At 38.3% G+C, this 19,249-nt stretch overlaps 1 protein-coding gene across 1 annotated transcript in view; it reads left to right on the top strand.

Moving 5' to 3' along the window:
* The window catches only part of ARHGEF33 (Rho guanine nucleotide exchange factor 33), a 371,211-nt gene that overhangs the window by 276,084 nt on the left and 75,878 nt on the right, over positions 1-19,249 (top strand). Inside the window, exon 15 of the mRNA XM_086925777.1 lies at positions 17,499-18,249. Coding sequence (XP_086781903.1) covers positions 17,499-18,249 — 751 coding nt within the window. The remainder of the gene's footprint in view (positions 1-17,498; positions 18,250-19,249) is intronic.

The following is a 19,249-nucleotide window of genomic DNA, read 5'->3' as shown; positions in this document are numbered from 1 at the left end:
CGCTCAACGGCAATCCGCTCTTGATTAGCTACAGCTTATTTGCCAAGGCACAAGACAGTTAACAGAACTTAACCCCTTCCATGCGGCCGCGATTCCCCTGGTGTTCTGTAAACAACACGAACAGGGGCGGGCCGTGACGAACCCCAGCCGTCATCAGCACACGAGCACCGTAGTGCATGACGGCTGGGGTTAGTCATCAGCATGGAAGGGGTTAACATTCACGCTGTTAATCGCCATAAAACACAGTCTGCTTTGCGAAGCGTCTGTAATCCACAGAAAACATAAATTACCTTTTACAGATCTTGCTGTTCGTTGCTCGCAGATCAATTTAAAGTGCCTTACGGCTTGCCGCTCATTGTTTCCAGCAATTACTTAAAAATAAGTCAATACGCTTGGCTACATGTCGATGTCAACTCCAGACATTCCTTATAGAGATCTCGGATAATTCTTACTCTGACGGTGGGTGTACTTCTCTGAACAAGTATCCTTTCCACAGCACAAGTGTTGCGCGGTACTCTCGTAGTACTGCCTGCAGGATGTCTCCTTTTCCTTTCTGCTAACACTCTTCACCACGCTGCTATGCCCAACGAGTTGGGTTCTTGTTATTTGGGGCAATCCTTCTCCAACACGATGCCTTCACCGTGTCTGACAGTCATAAAACGTCGTCAAAATTGTTGTGATTAATATGCAGCTGGACACAAGATGAATAGCTTTAAGTTACGTTTATTTATCAGGAGAAAGATCAAGAGAAAGGTCCCAAACAATCTTCTTGCCAGACACAGCTGGGCCAACTGTCAATGATGCCACATGGATGACAACATATTAGAATATACAGTGCATCACAGATAAGTGGCATTCCAGCCATCATCAGAATAGAATATAACACACTGTTGTGTCTGTAAATATGTAAGAACTCTCTCCAGACTCATCCCTTGTAGAGGGCTTTTCAGCAGCCTTATTTTTCTGAATTCTACTCAGATGTTTTCCTCGCAATTATTGAAAGTTTTAGCTGACTGATTATGATCTGGGTCGAGTAAATAAATGTACTTTTGTATATCATCTGTGAAAACTTCATCTTTCCATAGGCATCACCAGTCTTGAAAAGGCTCCTTTTTGATGATTTTTCCACATTCAATCCCTTTTCTCCAACCCAGAGGTAGAGGTAGACGAAATTCAACATTCACAATATAGTGAAAAGTTTCTCAGACAAATAGTTCAGGTAAAACAGGAACTTATCTGGTCTGAAGAGAGAGGAAAGCTCTGAAAATCCCTTCCACACAACATGCTATTGATCCAGCGCTCCTACTAAAATTCTTTATAAATGACGTCACAATCCACTACCACACTTACCAATCAATACCAGGCCCATAAGAAACAACAGAGCAGCTGAATCATGAGGCGAATGGATCAAATATGTTGATTTGATGCTAACTACAATAAACAAGACCAGCTTGTCATTTTAAAAGTTTATTTAAAATTCATAATTGGATAATCTTTATTAACTCTCTTTATTAGAATCAAACATTTAGTTTTATTAATTCAGTTTAATGCATTAAACATTGGCTGAAAAATAACTGTCAATTCAGCATTGCTCAAAATAATGAATCAAGAAAAACATAAACCTTATTCCCTAAGTTAGCTTTCTGACCTGAAAGGGAAACAAATTAATAAACAGTTGAATGCTTACAATCCATAGGAAATCGGACAGCACTTCGCCCTCAGGAAACAGTCAGCCCCAATCCCTTCAAGAGGCCCAATTTTTATATCATTTTGCTCTCTAATTTAACTAAATGTATTTCTTTTTAAAAGTTCAGCACTCTGATTGGTTGATGGCTGTCAGACCACCAAAATCACTCCTTCCAGGGAGAAAAACGTTATTGCATTATTATTCATTCTCATAGAGTGACAACAACTTCCGAGCGTATCGCAACATTTTAAAAGTTGCCTTTCTGACTTCCACCAAAGCTCGGCAAAATCATGCCTGTCACTTCCTTGGCCTTGTAAAAAGAACATCCAGAGTAGTTCATGAATAAGTCTCTTTTGTTAGAGCCACAGTCTTTTCAAAGGTTATGCAAAAGCAAAGTTCCATGGAAAGTTTCCAAGATGACTGCACTTGGCTCCAACTCCCCTCACGTACAGGCCGACCAACTTTTCTTTCAGAACCAGCACTAGGCCTCATAACCATTCTCGGGCTAGTATTAAACACAAAAGGAGTGATTAATTCAGGTAAAGCAAACCCTTCTTTACCACCCAACCCTTACTAATTATTAATTAACCCACTAATAAAAGACATCTAGCAAAAGCAAACAAATAAAGCAGCACATAAAATATCTACCATTCTTCATGTAATCCAGCTTTATGTTTCTGAAAGAGTAAAAAGATGATTAAATGATACACAGACAGACAATCACAACATAAAACAAACATGTAAGCACATATAATAAAGCACATGTCATGAATGATCAGCCGCATATTAATAGTGACAAAGACAAAAGGACAAACATGACAAACAAAACAATATTAATCATGTGTTACAAAACAAACTTGCAAATGCAACAAGAGCACATGTTATTAGTTCCCGCGTGTTCATGTGTGGTGCAAACTTAATCTAGGTTGAATTAATTAAACAAATCATGCAACAGCTCATTAATAAATTAGTTCATGTTATGGGAGATTAAATCCACGAGTCAGAATAAAATATTTTCTGAAGCTCGCTTCATCAACTCCCTCATCTGGTGATTTTAAAATCACCAAACAACACCCAAAAATGTCAGAATTTTTCACCCATTTTGGAGACAACACACACTGGATTCTCTCGATATTAGTCTCCCTAAACCCCTGTTTCAGCTGTCTGATCATCTCTTTCAAACTGAACCCTTCGCATTTCCTCTAACTCATATTCCTTTTCTTGTTCCTTTCTGGGTTTATAAATCCTTCTCTTTTCTTTCTGATGCTTCCTCTCTTGTGGATCAAACAACTAATTTTTAGCAGCATTATCACTATAATAATGACAATTACTGGATAGAGCACTTTGCCAATAATTGAACTACCAAGTTCAGAAAACCATTCTTTGATAGCCTCCATTCTCTTTCCAATTTTCTCGGTAAAACTTTCTTCCTCCATGGGTTCTATTTCTTCATGAAAATGTGTAATGTTTTTAACAAGTAACTCTATATCCCGACTTTTGTCAGGTATATAAGTACAGCAATGTTGGACATGCAAGACCCCACAGACTCCACCCTCTTTTGCAAGCAGAATGTCTAAAGCAAGACGATTCTGCATAACCATACTTCTGGTAGCAACAAGTTCTGTGCTAACCAATTGAAAACCACTTGCAGTATCAGTTGACAGCCTATCTACAATTGTGGAAACTTTTCTGATTTTAATTGAATTCATTGTAATTCCCACCATAGGAATAACAGCACCAAAGATGTCTCCCAAGATTTCTGAGAAACTTTCTTTTTTGTACCTGTTCAGATTCAAATGTTCACCAAATTCAAAAGTACCCTTTTCATTTCTATCAACTTGAAAAATTTTTGGAAAGACTAGGCCGAGATAACATGTCCCGTACCAGTGGTCTGGAAGGCTAAAATATGCTTTATTACCACAGATAAAATAAATCCCAGGAAAAATTGGATCCTTCCCACCTTTAAATCCCCCTCCCCCTATGATACGATATGTATCCTCACATTGACTAGCACCCACAAAAAAGTTATCATATAAAGTATTATCTCTTCTGGTACAAAATTTGCCACTAACTGGTTCATCAATATGAATAGCTGCATTAGTATTAACACCATTTAGTTTTGCATCCTCCATCTGCCAGTATTTCGATTTAGCATGTTTAAGCATTTCATTTCTCTTGTAAACAGCCCTTCTCTCCTCAACCATGTTTAGGAAAGTCTTTTCTTCAGCTCTCATTTTGCACGTTAAATTATTTCTATAAGCGTACTCGTAATTGAGTTTGTTAGTAACTCGTAATTGAGTTTGTTAGTAACTAAAAAGAATTCCCTCATCTCTTTCCCAGGTCTCACTCTGTTCAAGCTGTTTACAACTTTGAGATTTGCAAAAACCTCATCAAAGTCTGAATAATAATATTCTAAACGACCAGTTTGATAAAACAGACATAAAACAGACTAGCAATTACACTGCAAGTAATGCCATAAGTGAGAGGTAACATATTATATGTAACTCCCTCTGAAACAGAAGCAGGCAGTTTCACACATAGTTTTAACATAGCAATCCTTGACATTCATTACTTTGACATATTCAGACAAAAGCCTTGAAAATGAATTGCTTGAAAAATCTCCAATAGATCTATCTTGATGAGACTCTGGATCATGATTAATAACTCTGCTGGACTATATTCGTTTTAGCTTTTTGCTTATTAGCATCAAAAGGATAGACCACAGCTAAAATTAACCAAGGTAAAATTAATAATATCACACAAATTGAAGTCATTTTACAGCATCTCTTAAAAATCGAACACCTAGAAGTATCTGATCTAGGCATTTCTAAATTCAAAGACAATTTTTTTAAATTCAAGTGTAAGTAACTAACAAAAATTGTATCCCCCCTTTAACATTTCTTTTTTTTTAGAATAAAGCCCTAAACAGCTTTTCTTCGACCTTGTGTCACATAAATATGTGCTCACCAACTAAACACAATTTCTTCGACCTAAAGTCACCTAACAAGTTTTCTTCAGCCTTATGCCAGGAAACAAAAAGTTACCTAACAAATTTTCTTCAGCCTTATGCCAGGAAATAAACCCTTATCTAATTTCTAACAATTTCAATCCTTGTCACTGATTTCTAAATCTTCCTGACTGCTACTTTCCACCTCAACAATTGGTGGAATAATAATATAGGTCCACTCTGGGGACTTATATTTCTGATTTGGCTTTACTACTCTTTTTGTCTTTTGAGTGATTACCTCAATTTTCTTGATTTCGTTTTCGTTTTTCTTTTCAAATTCACTTCCCTGACTAGAAACCTCGTTGATTTGATCTTTTGATTTCTTCACTAGTTTGAATTTCAAATTGTCTTCAGGCCAAATGTCTCCTTTTCTCAAGACTTTTTTCTTTGGCACACATTCGTTACATTCAGATTTCCAAGCTCTTTTTCTGAATTTTCTTATTTCAGATACTTCATCACTTTCATCAGTATCTGTATCAGAGACTTCAAATCTGTACCTAGGAACTTCTTTACTCAGCAGCTTCACTCCATTCGAAACAATTCCTTTACTGGTACTCGGTAATTCTTCTTCTTCTTCAGGAATCACCTTCAGCTTCCCAGTCTCACGCTTTTTGCTCTTGCTCACAGAGTTACTTTTTTGCCTTTCAATACTCTGGCTCAGATTTTCGTCTCGCTCAGAATTCTTTGCTTCTTCTGAATCTCCATTTTTTTTAGAGACTCTTCTTCAAGCAGATCATCATCATCAACACCTCGATCTCCAGTTTTGATATTCAGATCTTCTTCATTCAAGTTCTGACTTTCATCTAGATTCTCTTGATGTTGATTTTCTTGTTGATCATCAGACTCAGGATCTTCTGGGTCTCCTTCTGAATCTGAATCAGCTGTTGTGTCACTGTCTTCATCAGGATTTTCAGGAGGTGGCACACGAATTGTATGGCTTGGATGAATCCACCTTTTTAGCCCTTTGCATTTGATTGCATTTGTTGTAACTAAAATAACTTGTCTTGCTTTCTGCCACCTTGGGACTAAACAGTTTCTTCTTCGATGAACTCTGGTCCTTACCCAGTCTCCAGGTAACAAATCATGGGCTTGTACTTTCTCCTTTGAAATTACATCTGTTCCCACCTGATGAAATATAGAATTCACTACATCAGACAGGTTTTGGCAATATTCAATGATTGCACTATCATTAATACTCATTAGTTTGCCAACTGGAACAAATGCTTGTCTCATTACTCTACCCATCACTATATCGTGTGGGCTAAGACCTGTCTTTTTGTCTGGAATGCTTCTCATTGACATTAGAACAAGTGGAAGTGCATCTGTCCACTTTACTCCTGTAGCATCACACATTTTTGAAATTCTATTCTTAATAGTTCCATTTATTTGTTCAACAACACCTGATGCTTCTGGTCAGTATGCACAATGCAGCTTCTGTAGAATATTCAAAGCCTCACAAACCAATTTCATCAATCTGTTTTCAAAATGAGTTCCACGATCACTTTCAATGGTGACTGGAAATCCGTACCTAGGTATGATCTCCCTAAGAAGTAATTTTGCCACAGTAACTGAGTCATTGTGACGAGTTGGGAAAGCTTCCACCCATCTGGAAAACAGACAAACAAATACCAAAACATATCTTAGTCTGTTGTGCATCGGCATCTCAATGAAATCCATTTGTAATCTGGTAAAAGGACCACCCTCCCGTCCTATGGTTCCCAGGCTTACAACAATTTTTCTGTTGGGATTCATCTGTTGGCAGGTCAAGCATCTTTGGCAAAGTGACTCCGCAATTATTCTAAACTTCGTGTTAAACCATGTTTCTCTGAATAATCTAATCCTGGAATCTCTTCCTAAATGTCCTGGACCATGACACATCTGTGCCATATCAGCAATCATGCAGTCCGGCATTACAGGCCTTTCATCTTTGTGTACCCAAATTCCATCTTCCTCTCTTTGTCTGCAATCATTTTTTAACCATGTGTTTTTCTCTTCCTCACTTGCCTCATCTTGTAAGTCTTTTACTTCCTGCCATGTTTCAACTACAGAAATTAGCATGAGAGAATTCATTGTGTGACTTTCGTCTTTTTCCCGATTGATTGAGTAATTGTTTTTAGCGCAGTACTTTGCAATCTCATCTGCGTATGCGTTTCCTTTGGTGATGTAATCATCACCTTTTTTATGAGCCGCACATTTGACTACAGCAATTTGTTTTGGTAACTGAATGCCATTAATCAATCTCTTGATCAATTTCTCATTTCTGATCAGTGTTCCTGCAGAAGTTAAATAACCTCTTTGGGACCACAGTTGTCCATAATCATGAACAACACCATAACCATATTGACTATCAGTCACTATGGTTACTCTTTTGCCTGCTGCTTTTTCACATGCTCGAATTAAGCCAATCAACTCTGCAATTTGTGCAGAACGAATTCCATTCAGAGGTGAACCTTCAACAACATCTGAGACTGTGCTCACTGAGTATGCTGCTCTCAGAATCCCTTCATCATTTCTCAAACAAGATCCATCTACAAAATAGATTATGTCTGATTCAGGTAAAGGAACATCTTTTATGTCCTGTCTTGGTTTTGTGCAGTAATCTACAACATCCAGGCATTCATGATCAATGTCATTTTCGTTACTTACCTCAGTAATAACTCCATCTGGTAATAATGTGGAAGGGTTTAAATTCACACACCTTACAATTGACACATTGTCTGAACCCAGAATTGTTTTTTCGTATTTTGTCAGTCTGCTACTTGTCAGATGTTGAGTCCTGCTTCTGGTAAGTAGAATCTCAACTGAATGAGGTACATATACTTTTACAGGAAATCCCATAATGATACCCTCACTTTGCTCAAGACTTACACTTGTTGCGGCCACTGCTTTTAAGCAACCTGGCAAAGCTTTTGCAACAGGATCCAAAACAGCTGAGAAATATGCAATTGGTTTTCTCAACTTCCCATGCCTCTGAATTAGCACTGACAATGCACAACCTTCTCTTTCACTGCAGTAGAGTTCAAATTCTTTCTCATAATCTGGCATTCCCAGAGCAGGAGCCTCACATAAGCTCTTTTTTAACTGCTCAAAAGCTTCCAGTTCAATTTTTGACAGATTAATTGGATCTTTTATGTCTGCTTTTGTTAGTCTCTGAAGTGGTTTTGCAATTACTGAAAACCCACTAATCCATTGTCGACAGTAACCAACCATTCCCAGAAACATTCTCACCTGTCTTTGTGTTGTTGGTGGTTGTATTGCTCGAATCATTTTGATTCTCTCAACTGTCACTTTTCTCGTTCCCTTTGCAATTCTGTGACCAAGATATTTCACTTCTTGTTTACAAAACTGGTGACAGGTACATTCCCCGTAGTCTAAGCACCAAGTTTCAATAAGCATGGATTCACACTAATTTATTTCCTTTAGTCACAAGGGTGCTGTTAGTTTTCCTAATCATTTGTCATTATCTTCTACACTGCATTGTGTATTATACATGTTTCTAAAGTGCGCACCTTTCTCGAAGGGTACTGTTAGTTTTCCTAACCTTTTTTCACTCTTCTTGCACGTTATTGTGTATCATTCACGTTCCTAAAACTGCACACCTTTCGTGGGAATTAGTGTTAATTCTATTTTAAAATGTACATTACTCCGAGTTCTGCAGGAATACAATTGTTTTTATTAACCTTGCAGTGCCTGATTTCGGACTGAGGTGCGCGATACTGATTAACAAAGTACGGACTCGTTTCTACATGTGAAATTCCCCTGAAGAAGGGTCAACTTGACCCGAAATGCATTGGGAAATGTTAGAATTTTGTTTATTGTATTTCTACGTATGGTGAACAATTTGATTGCAAAATTGATATTACTTCTTTATGATTTTATGTATGTAAATATTCTTGTTGCAATGTCTTGAAACAATGGTTACTAAATAAGCTACAAAAAATTTTGGGGAAGTCAAGGTGACTGAATTATCTTTTTGTAAATATTTGAATAAGTTCCATTACTGTACTAACCTAACCTGAAACCTTAGGGACATTTGGAGTGAGCTCCCGGTTCCTAGACCTAGTCTATACTAGGCCTCTACATGACACTTTATGTCCCTCATCTGCCAAACGATTTTACAGGGTAATGGTATCAGTAACACAATTTTCTTGTGTTTTGGCTGCCACAAGCAAATCGTCAATGTACTGCACCAATGTGGAATTACCAGGCAATACTAGATCTTCCAGGGATTTCTTTAACAATTGATTAAAGATAGATGGACTCTCAGTATACCCTTGAGGGATACAACACCATGCTAGGATCCTATTTTGGAACCTGAAAGCGAAAATTTGCTGGCTTTCTGGGTGTAAGGGAACAGTAAAGAAGGAGTTACACAGGTCTATGACCGTGTACCATTCTGCATCATGTGGAATCTGGTAAAGAATTACTGCAGGGTTTGGAACAATGGGACAACATGGAACAACAATCTGGTTAATTTTTCTCAAATCCTGAACAATTCTGTATGTTCCATTCGGCTTTTTAATACCCATAATCGGTGAATTACATGGGCTGCTTTCAATTTCCTTTAACACACCTTGACTTATGAATTTTTCAATTACTGGAATGACACCCTCAATTGTCTCAGCTTTCATTTTATATTGAGGAACATTTGGAAAATCTATTCCCTGCTTAACAGTGATTTTTACTGGATCTATGTTTTTCATGAGACCCATATCATTACCTGTTAGGTCCCAAATTGCTGGATTAACTGGCTTTTTGAGCTCTTCTGGTAAGTCATTTTTATCAAACACCGGAAACAGTAATGTTTTTTCCTCATCAACCATTAGCATAGTCAATTTATAAAGCCCATCTTCTTCTGCAGTTTGCATTTCAATGCCATCCGGTGAGCAATATATCTTGCAATTCATTTTGCACAGTATATCACGACCCAATAGATTAACAGGACTGCTGTCACAAACTAAAAATCTGTGTTTATCTTTGTAGTTGCCAATTTCTACTTTTACTGGTTCTGTTAAACTTGTTTTAATTTGCTGGTTAGCTACACCTACAACTTGGATGGACTCACCAGAGAGAGGAAGGTTTTCTATTTCTGCTGATCTAACAGTAGAACGGGTAGCACCTGTATCCACAAGCAAGGTAACATCTACATCATTAACTTTACCATTCACAAATGGACCAGACTGATCTACCTCAAGAGTGGGTCCAAGCACACACTCTTCTTCCTCTCTCAGACACCGTCATGAGTAATCCTCTGATGAATCACTCTCCTCTTTGTCTTTTAACCAAAATTGAGAAGCATTTGACATGTTAACTTTTGACATATTTTTAACCGAATTACTTCCACAGAAACCTGTTTCAGGAGAAAATCTCTGTGTGTTAGCACTACCAGGGAATGTGCTTGAGGTACCTGACTCTGGTTAATTTGATTCTGCTGTACCTGATTATGCTGCTGAAACTGGCTTTGCTGTGGCTGGCTCTGCTGATTCGCTATCTGTCGCTGTAGCTGTCGCTGCTGACTTAACTCATTCAGCTGCTGTTGTAGCTGTTGCTGTTGCTGCGGATTTAACTCACACTGCACCTGTGGATTCAACTAATTATTTTTAAAATTTCTGGACGGGTTTTTACACTCTTGTTTCCAGTGTCCAATTTCGCCGCAATTAAAACATGGGAGCTTTTGTTTCAGCTCTTCAACATTTACATTAAATTTTGGCTTATTGTTATTAAAATTACCCTTGAACTTTCCCTGTTGCATAGAGGCTAACTGTTGTTGTTGTTGCTGCTCAGCTACCTTCACTTGTGCCCACATCGCTTTCTCCTTGAGATTCTTTTGCCTTGCGTCTATCTCATCACTGCAATATTTTGCTTTTCTCAGGATGTCATCAACTGAAAGTGCTTGCCAACAAACAATTCCATTTCTAATCATGTCACCAATTTCAGGTCTCAGGCCATATACAAATCTGTATATAAAATGGCTCATGTCTTTCTCGCTTAATTTTTCGTAGCCACTGTACTGTTTAAAAACTAACAGTAACCTTTCATAAAATGAATGAAATGATTCTTTTGGTTCCTGGTTTGTTCTGTCTATTTTAACCCAGTCCACTTCTTTTGGGGGAATTTTTGCTTTCAGCCAATAAATTACTTTATTATAAATGTCCATGACATCTTTTGCTGGGGCACCTGTAACCGGGTCTCGGGGAGGTTCTTCTTTAGGCCAATCTATAGAAATTTTGCATTCTGTCCAAAGATCTGATGGGACAACAATGTCAAAGAATCCATCCAAATCAATCCACAGAACTTTTGATACTTTTATAAATCTGTCTACCTGTCGATACCACTTAACTGGTTTTTCCCTCAAACGTGGAAAATCATTAGTAAACAGGAGAATATCCTGTCTGGACCAAGGAACATGCACATACCCTCCTCCAGCTATTTCTCTCATTGGAAATTCAGAAACTACATCATTTCTTAATCTTTTATCCTGTTCTTTCTTTGACCATTGTATTCTCCATTTACCTAATTCACCTAATTTTCTGAGAAAACGTATTAATTCTTTTATATGTGTCATTCTTCCAGCATTATTCAGATTGTCAATGTCCCTCTCAGAGAAATCCACCCTGTAATGTTTCTGTAAATGTTTCTGTTTGCTCAAATCAATTTCTAACTCAGCAGCCATTTCTTCCAGTTGTTCATACCTGTTTTTAGTTTTCCACTGAATACTTTTGCATATAAATAGCAATTCATCATCCTGATACAATTTCAAATTGTCAGTACCAATTGTGCCAATGATTAATTCCTCCAGGTCAGCTTTTAATTTAGCTACATCAAGCTTTTTATAATCAGGAGCTTCAAGGCTCAATCCATTTTGTGATAATTCTATTCTGTTTAAATTTTTCTCTGACAGGCCTGAATCGGAATCTGCCACTGATGGTGTTTGCGAAATTGACAAACTTCCATTTAATGTTAAATTTGGCATCATAGATTTTTCTCTATGAATCTCTGAAAGTTCCGAATAAAATTTTTCAGCAACCTTTTGAATTTCTGCATTTAATGGAACTGTTAAAGATGTTTGTCTATTATCTCCTTGATCAAAAACTGGTACAACAGGACCAATAGTTACTGGTACTGTCACTGCTTCCATGCCTTTTGTCAATTGTTGAATTAAATCTTGCTTCGCTTTATTATAACTATAAATTTCTTGATCAGCAGGTAATCTTTCTTGATTTCTCACAAAATTATTTTCTTGTTGGGGAACTCTACTTTCTCTAGGTGTACAACAATTATTTACTGAGCCTACTCTTTCAGGTAATTTCAAAAATCTGGGAGAACCTTCTTCAGCTTCTCTAGGAGGTGCACTTGGAGAAGTTCCTGTAGAAACTCTCGGGGTAGATTGAGAACCTGCTTGATAAGGTGGCGGTTTACGTTTAGTTGCATAAATGTCTTCTAAAACTGCATCATCTAATTCCTCATCAATTCTCCTACCAGCTGTCTTTTGTTCTAAATCCTCAGTAATCATTATTCTTACTGGATACAGACCATCATACATGTTTGCCTTTCTCCAGCGTTTCACCTTTTCCTCATGTGTTTCTTTATTTACAACATATTTTGAATATTTAGGTGCTGAACACTTGCTTTCGCGTTCAAGTTCCATCATCTCAATCTCCCATTCAACTAAAGCTTCAAATTGTGTAGGTCTTGGCCTTGGTACAAGATCCATAATTTTTCCTCTCAGATTTTGTAAAACTTTCAAATTAAATGACCCATCTACTGGCCAGGCTAGGCTAGTACGCCATCATTTCTGGTATAATGCATCCAGTTATCAAACCAAATTACAGTATGATAACCATATTCGCCTTCCATATAGGCTGCGGGTGTTTTGTACTTATGAAGTAATTTACCACCACGCGTTTCAATTTTCTTATCAGGTTTAAAATAATTTTTCACCTTCTGAAACCATGAAGGCTTTTTCTCATAATCATTCCAATATCTCATGTTTGTGTCACAATGCTGTTGGGAATACTTTGGTAGCCTTTCTAGTGTACAGTGCTCGTTGGTGCTATGACTGTAGTTGCTGCTATAACTTTATCTTTATTTGCAATTCTAATGGCAGCTGCTAGTTATCTGCTTTTACCCAGTATTTTAATAGCCAAACCAGTGTCCTTGTCACCTCTGCTGTTGTTGTTCTAACCAGGGTGGCTGCTGTGATATTCACTACTTTACAGCAAGTCCCACCTTCCCAATGTCGTGGTCAATTTCAAAACGAAGCTCTGGGCACTAGCGCTCGGAAAATCAAAGCCCTAATACTCTCGGCAGAAGTAAACAACACCTCGGCCAATCACAGCGTCACAAATGCCTCGGCCAATCAGAGCACGGCGCTCCAGCCAATCAGAGCGCGGCCCTGCTAATGATGCTGCACCCTGACCAATGAGAGCGCGGCGGCTGTGACGTAGACAGCCGCTGCAACTGGCAGCTCTCCCCTCGCGCTCCAAGCAGCACAACGCTTGTTACACGCATTAGCTATATTGAAACATTAGCGCATTTAGCAATCAAAACGGGAACATTCACAACTATAACCTAACGAGCTCACAACACTTTATTTTAGGATAGTGCAACGCTCGCTGGCTAGTATACACAAATCAGCTGTGACATGCAATTAATCAGCTATGTCACACTTCTTTTCTATCTTTAAATTAATAGCGCGATCTGTGACGAGGACAGAAATCAGAACGGGAACACTTGTAAATGCAAATAATTATTTCAAAGTATTAATCGCGCCTCAGCCAATGAGAGCGCTGCTTTGCTTTGACACTCCGGGCGTCTTAGCAAATCAGAGCGCGGCTTTGTCGTGACGCTCCGGACACATCAACCAATCAGAGCGCGGCGGCTCTGACGTATACAGCCGTTGCGGTTCCAGGCTCTCCCCACACGGTCTCACTCCTAAAATCAGCCCCTCCTTCACAATTTCGATCGGGACACTCCTAAATACAATTTAAATAGCGCGCAATACTTTTAAGTGTATATAAATAGCGCGCAACATTTTATATTGTCTTTTAATAGTGCAGACTTTACCCTGAAGGCTCCAAAAACGCTTTCCAATTACTTTTTAAACACAATTAATAACTACACATAACAAACCATTTGCCTGCTTCTCTAACAAAGAGATAGTTTTATACATTCATTCAAGTATTCTCAGCGTGGAATAGACGACGCTATTCTCACAGAATAGTCTCAATCGCCAATAGAGCAATTCTTACCCTACCCTTCTAACAGGTAATAACCAATCGTGTCTCTAATTGAATGCAAATACATTTAGCAAATCAAAATTTAACCCAATTGATATTACAAAACATTCACGCACTTTCAAACAGAAACCCTAATCATACACATACAAAATCTTGGCAGGACTTGAACCAACCACAGAAAACGTAAAGCGTTGATAAGAATAGATGACGCTATCTCACCCTTCTCTCAAGCTTGGATAAATCCTACTACTCTTTTCACAGAAAGTTTTAAAACGGGCAACAAGTCCCTATGCTTAATGCTACGATTTCATAGGCAATCCTCACTATACATTCAACCATGCACATCTAAGGTCCCTAAACTTGTGTTGTACGTCCACAACACGTGATATATTCTATACCACAATTTTAAAACAGACAAATGCACTGTGTAACTCTTCTAGTCACACTACCTTGCCGGCAATTAACCAAGAGTTTTTCACACTGCTGGAAAAACCCTTAAGACTACATATAACAATCTGACAAAAATCAAAAACTCAACATATGTTAAACATTCCTCCTATGACTATACCAACATATATGTAACATGCATCTCAAAAACAACATATAACCGTACGAATGCTACCAAAACTTGATCCAGTGCTCCAACTAAAATTCTTTATAAATGACGTCACAATCCACTACCACACTTACCAATCAATACCAGGCCCATAAGAAACAACAGAGCAGCTGAATCATGAGGCGAATGGATCAAATATGTTGATTTGATGCTAACTACAATAAACAAGACCAGCTTGTCATTTTAAAAGTTTATTTAAAATTCATAATTGGATAATCTTTATTAACTCTCTTTATTAGAATCAAACATTTAGTTTTATTAATTCAGTTTAATGCATTAAACATTGGCTCAAAAATAACTGTCAATTCAGCATTGCTCAAAATAATGAATCAAGAAAAACATAAACCTTATTCCCTAAGTTAGCTTTCTGACCTGAAAGGGAAACAAATTAATAAACAGTTGAATGCTTACAATCCATAGGAAATCGAACAGCACTTCGCCCTCAGGAGGCCCAATTTTCATATCATTTTTGCTCTCTAATTTAACTAAATGTATTTCTTTTTAAAAGTTCAGCACTCTGATTGGTTGATGGCTGTCAGACCACCAAAATCACTCCTTCCAGGGAGAAAAACGTCATTGCATTATTGTTCATTCTCATGGAGTGACAACAACTTCCGAGCGTATCGCAACATTTTAAAAATTGCCTTTCTGACTTCCACCAAAGCTCGGCAAAATCATGCCTGTCACTTCCTTGGCCTTGTAAAAAGAACATCCAGAGTAGTTCATGAATAAGTCTCTTTTGTTAGAGCCACAGTCTTTTCAAAGGTTATGCAAAAGCAAAGTTCCATGGAAAGTTTCCAAGATGACTGCACTTGGCTCCAACTCTGCTCACGTACAGGCCGACCAACTTTTCTTTCAGAACCAGCACTAGGCCTCATAACCATTCTCGGGCTAGTATTAAACAAACACAAAAGGAGTGATTAATTCAGGTAAAGCAAACCCTTCTGTACCACCCAACCCTTACTAATTATTAATTAACCCACTAATAAAAGACATCTAGCAAAGGCAAACAAATAAAGCAGCACATAAAATATCTACCATTCTTCATGTAATCCAGCTTTATGTTTCTGAAAGAGTAAAAAGATGATTAAATGATACACAGACAGACAATCACAACATAAAACAAACATGTAAGCATATATAATAAAGCACATGTCATGAATGATCAGCCGCATATTAATAGTGACAAAGACAAAAGGACAAACATGACAAACGAAACAATATTAATCATGTGTTACAAAACAAACTTGCAAATGCAACAAGAGCACATGTTATTAGTTCCCGCGTGTTCATGTGTGGTGCAAACTTAATCTTGGTTGAATTAATTAAACAAATCATGCAACAGTTCATTAATAAATTAGTTCATATTATGGGAGATTAAATCCACGAGTCAGAATAAAATATTTTCTGAAGCTCGCTTCATCACTATAGACATCTGAAGTGAGATGGCTACTTAGAAGGGTGAAGCGCAGGGCACTGTCACCTCACTAGTGCAAAGATCAGATTTTTCCAGTGATGTTTATATGCTAATCAAGTAGCACTGTTCAAAGGCCTTTCCGGTAGACAGTGGCTTGTATTGCTATTGCAAAATTATAGTGGGGCTCCCGCTTCGATGACGGGGAATGATTCAAGCATGTTAATCAATGAAAGATCCTGTGCTGGAGAATTATGAGATTTATAAAAAGTGAAACACCGACTTGCTCACTTCAAAGCTCTAGAAGGAAAACAACAAAACAGATTGGATGTTGGATGACAGGCATTTCTGGAGTAAGACTCCTGCCCATTGTGATAATCGGTACTAGAAACAGTATTCTTCAGTCACCTCCATTGATGCGTTTCAGGTCTACTTGAAAGCTCTACTGAATTACTTGATTTTCAGGAGATATTTGGACAGATTCAAAACTGTAGCTTAATGGAGATCTGTCAACTCAGGCCTTGTACTCTGAAGGATTGGCCCCTGAGTTGAGGTCTTTTTGAAGGCTTGTCAGATGGGTAGAGACTGATTGTAAGTTCCTGGTTGGGATTTCAGTGAGGTAGGTGTGTGTATATAATTTGAAGGTATGTTATAGCAAGCATTATGTATAATACAAATAGTTTTAAATGTGTGTCTGTTCTATAGTGATAACTTCTTTTTTGCATGTGAGGGCTGTTGAGTAAAAGTAATTGTTAAATGTGAATATATAATGTGATTTTAATATTATAATTGCAAAAATGTCCACTGAAATAGGTGTTTACTTAAGCAATAAAGGAAAAAGTATGTGCTGAGTAGAAAAAAAGATGGGGCATGCGGGGTGGAAGGAAGAAGGATGGACGGATGGCTGGAGGGCAGGTGGATGGATGAATGGATAGATGGATGTGAGGGGCCGAAGGATGAACAGGTGAGTTGAATACTCCACATGTGGAATGTAAAATAGAGCAGATGTGTTGAACAAATAATTGGCAGGAAGGAATGAAAGAAAGGAGTAAGGGATGATCCAGCTGTGTGTGCAGTCTCCCAGACCCACTGATGGACCTTTGTGCTGTTCAGTACCTGCACATGTCACTGTTCCCCATAGCATTAATGACTAACCAAGAAGAGTTTTTTTTACCAGCTAAGTACTTACACCTAGTTGGTTTTCCATCATTGACTCACTCCTTAGAAATATTACTTATGTATTAAAAACAGTTACACAAACTGATCCATATCTCAGTAATATATACCACCAGTTATCTTTTTTCTAGAAATATGCATGCCAAGCCTACATGTATTAATATACACTAAACTGACTGATGGTAATAATTGCCATCCAAACCCTTATTACATGTTCTACCTACACATTATGGTACCTTTTGGTCTATGGGGATGAATGGGACACATAGGATATCATGGAAAGCTTAGGGAAATGATATAACGTTTTTAGAAAAAACCAAAACACATCTTTAATCTATTGTATTTCTTTCATTTTTAAGAAATCCAATGCCACAGAAGAAAACTTTCCAAAAAACACTGACTGACAGCATACAGACATTGAAGTCATCGGATTGGGAAATAGATGGTAGGAAAGTAGACAATTCAGAGAAGGCCCTCATTCCTACAACTTTCTATAGCACCAATCATGAGCTGAAGTCTCTTCTGGCTCCTTTGCAATCCATTCCCGAGATGCAGTATGAAAGAACACCTCCAGCTGAATCAAGAGAGATTGGAAAATCCATCAGACCCTCTTCAGAATATCTCACAGATGTTAGCTTCACCCCTAGCTATGGTGAATTTGAGTATGGGGGAGAAATAATTGGACTACCTGCTCAAAATGAGGCAGAGACCTATCAAAATTGCTCTCTCTTTGAGAGCTGTTCCCCAGCATCTTCGGAATCAAGCCTTGATATTTGCTTCTTAAGGCCAATCAACTTTCCCACGGATTCAGATAAGAAAGATAACTCTAAGCGGCCATTACCACGAAGTTGTACAAGCCCGGTGACCAGCAGTACACACAGCAGTGATGCCCATCATGTCAAGAACAAAACCCTCAGCAGGTCACTTAAAGAGTACACCCGTAATCCAGACAGTCTACCATCCAGGCTCTACAGTACCCGGAGCACAAGCCGTCAGCAGCTCGAGATGGATAGTACCACTCAGTCCCACAGGAATCTGTCAACATCTCGAAGCTCGCAAAGGAATATCGTCTCACAGCGGGCACAGGGAGAAAGCAGAACCTCATTAGAAGTAAGGTGGATGGAAAGTAGAAGGGGGTGCATGTACAGTCACATTTGCTTTCTTTTATCATTATTAGCCAATTTATTTTACATCAACTTTTTGTTGTTTTTACATTTTACTGCACACACTATACTCACTTGTTATTTCTGTGGGATGTAATTCTGAGATGAGGCAACATGCAGTTCAAATCGGACCAAAATCAGAAATGCCTTAGTTTGCAGATTTATTTTATTGGCATTTTATGAAAAAATAATGGTTCTTCAGCCATCCAGACACAAAATACACATAGCATTTCAATACATAGCAGGGATCCAAGATCAGTGATAGTATACAAAGCATCACCGAAAGGCATGGTATATTAGTGGGGGTGTCTCACACAGAAAGAAAGGGGGAGAGGATCAACAACTCCACTACCCCAACCCTCCAATTGTAACCTTAACACACCAATAGGGGTAGAGAGGAAAACGACCTAAACAAAGCATGCGGGGGCACACACAGTGTTAGTAAAAACTGCCCTCCCTCACACACAAACTTGTGTGTGACATGCTTCATCATCGGGTCTGCTTACAAAATACCCCCGCGTAGCCACGCACAGGGTGGAGCATATGGGAGGGGATGACATAGACAACACAAACTAATAAAACATATGTGGGAGAGTACAACGTGCTACCAACCGTGACTGGGAATCGTGATAAGAAAAAGGTTTACCCGATGATAATGCATGTCACACACAAGTTTGTGTGTGAGTGAGGGCAGTTTTTACTAACACTGTGTGTGCCCCCGCATGCTTTGTATAGGTCTTTTTCCACTCTACCCCTCTTGGTGTGTTAATATTAGTGGGGGAGCCCTTTTATGCCACCCATGTTTCCCTTGTTTTTCTATGGTTTGGGGATCATCACAGTGTCTCATAGATGGATAACTCTTCAGAAATGCTTTAGAATACAGGTATCCAACTTTTTTTACGTGAACCCTAATTGTTATTTATTGTTTATATGTCTGTTTGTTTATT

Source organism: Lissotriton vulgaris, chromosome 6 (genome assembly GCF_964263255.1).
Source record: "Lissotriton vulgaris chromosome 6, aLisVul1.2, whole genome shotgun sequence".
Classification (NCBI taxonomy): Eukaryota; Metazoa; Chordata; class Amphibia; order Caudata; family Salamandridae; genus Lissotriton; species Lissotriton vulgaris.
Note: the sequence above shows the minus strand (reverse complement) of the source record. Positions and strands in the feature narration are given on the sequence as shown.